Source organism: Vespa crabro, chromosome 20 (genome assembly GCF_910589235.1).
Source record: "Vespa crabro chromosome 20, iyVesCrab1.2, whole genome shotgun sequence".
In the NCBI taxonomy this organism is placed as follows: Eukaryota; Metazoa; Arthropoda; class Insecta; order Hymenoptera; family Vespidae; genus Vespa; species Vespa crabro.
This window is the reverse complement of record NC_060974.1, coordinates 4,224,001-4,232,606: the sequence shown is the minus strand read 5'-3', so window position 1 is coordinate 4,232,606 and position 8,606 is coordinate 4,224,001. Positions and strand designations below refer to the sequence as shown.

Below are 8,606 nucleotides of genomic sequence, written 5' to 3'. Positions count from 1 at the left end.
AATTTTATGTTCGAGCAATTAAAGTTGACCTTGGGAAAGTAGTTTGTAAAGTTATTAAATAAGAATAAAATGGAATAAGATTCGCTTGAGTTAACGCGGAAGAATCTTATTTGGATAGATTTTGCGCGTTATGTTCAACTCTTCCAGTAGCCGTGATCGTCTAGTGGTTAGGACCCTACGTTGTGGCCGTAGTAACCCAGGTTCGAATCCTGGTCACGGCAATGTGTGTTGTTTGTGTTTACAAAGAAAAAACACATTGTCACGGTGGAAGGATTTTTTTTGTTCTCTCTCATTTATTTATTTCTTTTTTTTTTCTCTTTTTTTTTTGCATTTTTGCAATGTCCAATCTTAAGACATCTTTCATTTTTATTGTTGTTTAATTGTTTGTTTATTTATTTATTTATTTTTTTTTTTTTTTTTTTTTTTTTTTTTTTTTTTTATATTAAGACAATAGACGCAAATATATCTTATTTCCTTTTTATTTATTAAAATATATTTATAACCGTCGATGTATATTTTTTTTTTTAATTACACATGATTACGACGTGTAATTATTTTAATCCGTCTGTTTTTGTTCTTTTTAAAGTATCTTTTCGTAGAATCTTAAGATTTTTGTTCCTTTTTAAGATTAAAGGTAAAAGATAAAAGAAGTGTATGTGTATGTGTATGTATATATATATATATATATATATATATATATCAGATTTTTTTTTATTGGGATATATATATTTACTGTTTTCCTTGAAAACAATCAAACGTCATACTTCTTCACGTTTTGTACGTGGTATTTTTTTTCAAGTCACTTGTTATACGATATTTGATTATTATTATTATTTTCTTTTTTTTATATCGTTTCGTAGTATCTTTAAGTTTCTTATTTTATTCCCTTTCGTTCATTTCCTCTTCTTTCTTTGATTTTATTTTTACAATTTTACTTTTATGATAAAAGAAAAAAGAAAAAAAAAAATCTATATATGTATATAGATTTTTCGTTAACATATCTTTATAATTTTATAAACAATACGTAAAAATAATTGTTATTATTTTTTATTTTCACGATAAAATGAATTATTACATTTTTTTCTTAAGACATATATTTATATTTTTACAAACGATTCAGATAGTTATTATTATTATTATCATAATTTTTTTTTCTTTTTCTTTCTTTTTTTTTTTTTTTCTTTTTAATAGTTTCTTGGAATTTTAAGATTTCTTTATTATTCCTTTTCTTTGATTTTCATTTTTCTCCTTGATAAAAGATCACCTATTTAATTGTGTTCATTTTTCATTTGACGAACTCGATGTGGTCTGTAAAACGTATGATCAGATAACCCTATATAAAACATAGGGAATTGCAACATCTACAAAATAATACTGTTGCTCGAAATAATATCGTTATCCGTGGTCAACGATCGAATCAACAAACAAGAGTCATCATTAATGACTATTAACTCGCATGCGATGTTTTATTATTTTCGTGACCCGTTTTCTATATATCAAGATCGAATGTATATCTTTTATATAGAAAATTAGATTAATTACGATAGTATTGTTAACTAATAATATTATTAACACAGATTTAAATATATATATATATATATATATATATATATATATATATATATCTTATTGTTTTATTAAATATTTTTAGAAACTCACCTTTTAAAATGTTTTATATTAAGATATAATTAATAATAATAATAGTAACAATGATAAAATATGGTTAATGAAATAATATCGCATCCCTTATATAGCCTCGACCTTGCACCATCATTGCATTATCATTTATTTCGAATTTTTTCTTTGCTGATAAGAACCAGAAGTTCTATGAGCGTAAAATCATGAAGTTATTAGAAAGATTGCAAAATCATCAGAACAGAATGGAAGATATTTGACTGATTAAAGTTCATTTTTTGTATAAAAACAAAAAAAAAAAAAATTGAGTTTTATTTCATACTAAAAAATCGAAATTACTTTCTTGACAAAACAATATAAATTTTTTATACATATTAATAAAATTTATAATAATAATAATAATAATAATAATAATAATGATGATGATGATGATGATGATGATGATGATGATATATGCATATATATTATTATATAATCATTTTATCTTTAATATTACATATACCGAGTGTCTAACTTTAAATTATACGAATGAATTGATTTTATAAATAAATGTTTCGAATAAAAAATTATTTAGATTTGGAGAGATAAATTGTAATATAATATTTATCGCAGATATTTCATAGGGAATGCTTTTGTCGAGTTGTTAGAAAGTTCTTTTTTTTTTTTTTTTTTTTTTTTTTTTTTTTTTTTTTTTTTAATACAAATATCAATATTCTGAGCTTAAAAAAAAATTGTAGAGAATATCAATACGAAACGAACATGTATCTACAGTCAATTATATTTTTTTTTCCTCGATATTTCATCGACATTATGACACCTTTAAGTTTAATAAAACTGTGTAATCACGATAACGCGTTCTTTATAAACGATCGTAAAAAGCATCGCGTTTTAGATGATTACAATTTCAAACGTGTATGAAAGAAAAGAAATATTTGAATAAATAAATAAATAAATAAATAGATAAAAGGAAAACAAGGAAAAGAACAAAATTTAATCGATGAATCGTCAGACGTTTATAAGGAAAATTTTGATCTTCCATTTTTGCGATTAAATAAATTTATTAAATTTCATTTATCGACTCATACGCCATAATTCGATGAAATATCGATGAAAGTAGTATAATGAAAAAGAAAAAAAAAAAGAAAAAGAAAACAAAGAAAAAAAACACAAAGAAAAAAAAAAACAAAGAAAAAGTTAAGGTTAAAGATATTTCATAGAATACAAGATATTTTGTCGAAGGATAAAAATGGCAATTTCAAAGTTTGACCTTAACACCAAAAAAAGAAAAGATCAATGGTAATTCCATTCATCGGATTTATAAATCCGATGACGTAATCATACTCACGTCATGCGAAATCGGTACAAGTTTTTTCCTCGTTCATCATCAATTCCCCTCGTTTAAGTATCGATGAAAAATATTTTTACATTTGCCGTGCGAAATGCCAAATTGTATCTTACATAATTTTGAAATAATAATATTGAAGTTACAAATTAAATTACAATTATTTTTCACAAATATATGAAACTTTTTATTCTTATAATACGTACAAATAAAATATATATATATATATATATATATATATATATATATATATATATCGAAAGGACATATTTTAAATGTTCTTTTGAATTTTTCCTTTTTCTTTTTTCCTTTCCCCCTCTCCTCCGTAATAATTTATTTCCGTTCGAACGAAGTTTTCTTTTTTTTTTTTTTTTTTTTTTTTTTTCGATTAATAAAAAAATTACTCGAAAGAAACGATTCCGTGTAATGTGTAATAGGATCGTATCGTAAGAACTTTTGTAATGTGGGGAATGCCAAGACGATTCGAGAAAATGAGAGAAACAGAGTAGACATATTAGTTTTATAATTCTATGTATATATATATATATGATTTCGTTGAACGATATACGTAAGAGACGCCATCTGAAGAGATACCAAAGTTCTCTGCATTTATAAGATGATGATGATGATGGGTCGTAGTAGTAGTGGTGGTGGTGGTGGTAAAGGAGTGGGGTGAGATGGGGAGAGGGAGACCAAGTAGACTTCTCTCATATAACCAGAGAGAGAGAGAGTAGAAAATCTAGAAGTTAAGGCACAGAACACAGTGACGCGGAATACCAACGTGGATTACATACGCAAGATCCACGAACGAAACGGAACGTTTCCATAACTCAGGGTCATTGTGATTATTATATTGTGTCTATACATCGTTTTTTCTTTTTCTGTCTCTCTCTCTCTCTCTTTTTTTTTTTTTTTTTAATTGTTCGTTCGTTCGTTCTATTTTTGTTTTTGTTTCGTTTCCCGTAAACAAAGGAACAAAACTTTTCATTGTAAGTGAATTTTCCTTATCTTTATTATAGTTTTATTAACGTAAAATAGTTCCTTTTTTTTTTTTATTTTTGTTTGAAAGTTCGCCGTTCGATTAAAAGATAAAAGAAATGTTTATTTTCATATAAGTATATATATATATATATATATATATATATATATATATATATATGTATGTATGTATGTACGTATGTACGTGTCAATAATTATTCTCGAATCTATTTTTATCGTCGATCTTTCGAACTCTTGAATGCGGAATTAATTTACTTCTATTATATTTTTTATTTTAAATCTAAGTCCTAGTTTTAGAAATCAAATCAATTCTTTTCTTTGGATAAATCCTTGACGATCTGCAAAATTTTCTTTTGCAATTGTTATATTAAAAATCAATATTGACTTAGTATATATATATGTGTGTGTGTGTGTGTGTGTCTATATATATATATATACATATATGTCAACTATTCGTTTAAAAGAAATATATACGTCAATATTTATCATACACGTCGTATGTATCGATAATTTAATATAAAATATTTGATTTATCTTGGTCATATTCTTATTTCTTTTTTCTTTTACTTTCATCAAAATATTTAAACTTTATCTTATAATTTAGAATTATCAATGTATTTTCTATTTTGAGATAAGAATTGCATGAAGAAATAGGTTTTTCCAATTTATTAATACCGATAACCTTTATTACTCTAGAATTGATAGTCCAACCTATCGTATCTTAATTGTTATTTGACGTTGATTTTACTTTTTCTTTTTTTTTTTTTCCCCTTTATTTTTGAATTATTTCACATTGTCACGATATAATAACAAGGTGAGAATCGCTGGAATTAACTAACGTATTTTTCAGTCTGTGTTGGTTATCCTTGAGAAAGGTCAATGCCAGAAGGCAACCTCTCTCTCTTTCTCTCAATAATCATCAACAGCTTTACCAATCGAATAGTAATATTAAACGTTTGCGTAATTATTTTTTTTTGCCATAAACGATATACTGTATATCGAGTTGATCTATGATAATCATTTAGAGAATCCTTCTTTGATTATTTTTCTTTTCCTTTCCTTCAGAATTGAATTTTAAATTCTTGATGATTATCGTTAAAAAAAAGTCATTTACATAAGTATAATGTTACGTGTAAACGATGATTATTAGACAGATATAATTAAACGCGCATACACAAACACACACACACACACATACACACATATATACATAAACACAGTAAAGTAATATTAAGATTTTATTAAAATATCTCTCTTTAGATGATAATAATAATAATAATAATAATAATAATAATAATAATAATAATAATAAAACAGCTTTGATATAACATTCTTGGAAATTTTGTAATAGATAATCTTATAGAATTTAATATCTATTTAACATAAATTCGTTCTTGTATCTGCCTTTATGAATGATTAATTAGAATCGATAAGAACGAATAAACAAAATTATTAACGCTACGATTTTAACGCTTCGCTTATACGCGCTGAGAGATTTATGAAAAATAGAAGAAGAAGAAAAGGCAAAAGAAAAAAAAAAAGAAAAAAAGAAAAAGAAAAAAATAATTGTATATCCGATAAAGATCGTTCATTATCATAATGATTAATAATTTTTTTTGCCTTTGAATTGCTAAATAATAGATTTATATGTACGATGTTTTACGATATCATATGTGTTTTTTTATTTTATTTTCTTTATTTTATCTTTTCTTTTAGATGAAGACATTGGTACCATATTTGGGTTGTATTGCACTTTGTTTAGCCGTACCTTTACCACAAGACAATAAGAATCTAGATAATTTGATTAGTAATGTTTTCGGTAGACCACCATCATCAACGACTCAACAACCATCATCGTCGAATGATGGAAGCTTAAATTCTCTTATAGAAAATGCTTTAAAAAATAGAGATATTTCTACCACACAAAGGACGATTCTTGGTACAGATAATAAATCATCTAATAAACCGGACGATTGTGAATGCGTACCTTATTATCAATGTAGAAATGGTACTATCTTAAACGACGGAGTTGGCATCATTGATATCAGGTCCGCTTTTGATGATAAAGATATTAAAGTTGCGGGGTGAGTGCGTTTCCAAAAAAGTCTCTATTTATCGTCAAATTCGATTTATTATTGTTATATATTTTGTTTTGTCCCTATTTCTTTTTGTCTCTCTCTCTCTCTCTCTCTTTTTGTTTCTTTCCTATTTCATTGCACGAATTTTTTTGTTATCCAAGGGAAGATTCTTTATCCGGCCATGCTTTTTTTTGATTTGTTCAATTGGAAAGGAATTTGCATGATTTTGATCTTTTTATAGTAGGTAATAATTGGTTTGTATTATTGATTTAATATTTTGTCCTACGTATTTTTGAACATCTATTTATCTGTTCGTCTTGCATGATTTTTTTTTCTTCTTTTATTATTTTATTTTTAATTTTTTATTTTTAACAATAATCGAAAATATTTCGAAGTATACGAAATTTTTTTATAATAGGAAAATTATTTTCAAGATTTTATGTTCGTTGTTGTCATAAAAAAAAAAAAAAAAAAAAAAATTCAAGGATAATTTTTTGTTTATCTTTTTTTCTTTTTTTTTTTTGCGAACCAATTTCGAACCAGAGAAAAGATTTTGCATCGAAGCTTCGTATTATTTTTATTTAAAAGAAATTATTATAATTTATATAGAAACGAATTAAATGAATGGATTTTTTTTTTTTCTTTTTCTTTAGATAATTTCAGGAACAAAAATTATATACCAAATCTATTTTATAAATCGTATCATTCGTTTAATATCATATTGCATGTAAACATTTGGAAATATTATTTTTATTCATATAAACTTACATGAGACTGTTTTGGACGCAATTAACTTCGTTTAATATAGTACATAATGATACTTTAACAATTATGAAACAATTACATATAACAGATCATTTTATCTTCCATTTTTTTATTTAATTTTTATTGTTATTTTGTTTTTTCTTCTCATAGAGTTTCTGGACCGTGTGATAATTATTTGGACGTTTGTTGTAAGGCACCTGATGTTGTAGGAAAGCAAGACATTCCAATTACACCACCGCCAACAATAAGAAAGGGTTGTGGTCAGAGACATCCCAATGGTGTTGGTTTCAGAATTACCGGAGCAACCGATAACGAAGCCCAATTTGGAGAATTCCCATGGATGGTAGCCATAATTAAAAAAGAAACTATTGGCAGTGATGGACAAAAATTGAACGTTTATCAATGTGGAGGTGCTCTCATTCATACAAGAGCTGTCCTGACAGCTGCACATTGTGTTAATGGGTAAATAATTGATCGATCGATCGATCATAGGAAAATGATTTTCCTATTCCCAATCATCTACAATTCCTATAATATTATATTATTTCATCGTAAATTCTTTATCGTTATTTATTAAATTCTTGTTATATATATATATATATATTTTTTTTTTTTATATTTTAATAGAAAGAAACCTTCAGAGCTTATAGTACGTGCAGGAGAATGGGATACACAAACGAAAAATGAAATTTACGCTCATCAAGATCGTAATATAGAAGCTATAGTAGTACATGAGAAATTCCATTCTGGTGCTCTTTACAATGACACTGCCATATTGATCCTTTCTGAACCAGTCGAATTAGCTGAGAACGTTGATGTCGTTTGTCTTCCCGATCAAGGTGCTGTATTTGATGGAAGCCGATGTTTCGCCAGTGGTTGGGGCAAGGATATCTTTGGTAAAGAAATAAAATCTTTACAATATCATTATTAATCGGCCATTGTGATCTTTCATTCTCTCTTTTCTTTTTTTTTTTTTTTCCTTTTTGTAATCGTTGTTCTTCATTCATTAATTATAGGCAAGGAAGGTCATTATCAGGTTATCTTGAAAAGGGTAGAACTTCCAATCGTGCCTCATGATAATTGTCAAAATACTTTACGTCAGACAAGATTAGGAAAATATTTCGTCTTGGATAAAACATTCATTTGTGCTGGTGGTGAAAAAGGAAAAGACACGTGCAAGGTATTTTATTTTTGTTATTATTCTCTTAATATTTGATAATTTGATCTAATAAAAAAAATTATTATTATTATTATTATTATAGGGTGATGGCGGAAGTCCTTTGGTCTGTCCATTAAAAGAGGATCCTAATCGATATGCTCAAGCTGGTATAGTTGCATGGGGTATTGGTTGTGGTGAAGATGGTACTCCAGGTGTTTATGCTAATGTCGCTGAATTTCGGCATTGGATTGACGAACAAATTGTTTATTACAATTTAGATAATACCATTTACCAATATAAACCTTAAGGGAGACTGACATTTACGTTCATTTTCTCGGTCAATACTTCATTTTATTATTTTTTTTTTTTTATTCTATATATTTTTTTTTCGCATCTCTCGATGGCTTTCTATTGTCGTATTATCGCTATATTTTATATATTAATTAATTTTTATACCGACAAATACACATTTATTGACGTATCTCGTATACAAGAATGTATTTTGTATGGACGATTACACACACACACACACACACACACACACACACAAAAACGCACACACACATTCGTATATACGTATGTATAAAAGTATATTCTTGCTGACAAAATAAAAAATAATAACAAATGA

The 8,606-nt window shown here is 26.4% G+C and overlaps 1 protein-coding gene and 1 non-coding gene across 3 annotated transcripts; both read left to right on the top strand.

The window, feature by feature from the left end:
- Positions 1-149: 149 nt before the first annotated feature.
- On the top strand, positions 150-221 carry Trnah-gug. The gene has a single exon. It is a non-coding gene; the product is annotated as a tRNA-His (tRNA).
- A 3,487-nt stretch (positions 222-3,708) lies between these two features.
- Positions 3,709-8,606, top strand: LOC124431070 (phenoloxidase-activating factor 2). Of its 2 annotated transcripts, none has more exons than XM_046978496.1 (6): positions 3,709-3,966; positions 5,693-6,024; positions 6,970-7,281; positions 7,447-7,715; positions 7,836-7,999; positions 8,082-8,606. In XM_046978496.1, exons 2-6 carry the CDS (start codon positions 5,693-5,695, stop codon positions 8,283-8,285), a joined length of 1,281 nt encoding a protein of 426 aa, XP_046834452.1. In that variant the 5' UTR covers positions 3,709-3,966; the 3' UTR covers positions 8,286-8,606. The 2 variants fall into 2 exon arrangements, with proteins under 2 accessions (XP_046834452.1, XP_046834451.1); XM_046978495.1 differs by having other exon boundaries at positions 5,693-6,060.

Excerpts from the sequence above, each read along its gene's own strand:
- LOC124431070 (XM_046978495.1), top strand. The coding sequence starts at position 5,693 with ATGAAGACATTGGTACCATATTTGGGTTGTATTGCACTTTGTTTAGCC. Across the intron at positions 6,061-6,969 it reads AAAGATATTAAAGTTGCGGG|AGTTTCTGGACCGTGTGATA; the intron begins GTGAGTGCGTTT and ends TTCTTCTCATAG. Across the intron at positions 7,716-7,835 it reads TTGGGGCAAGGATATCTTTG|GCAAGGAAGGTCATTATCAG; the intron begins GTAAAGAAATAA and ends CATTAATTATAG.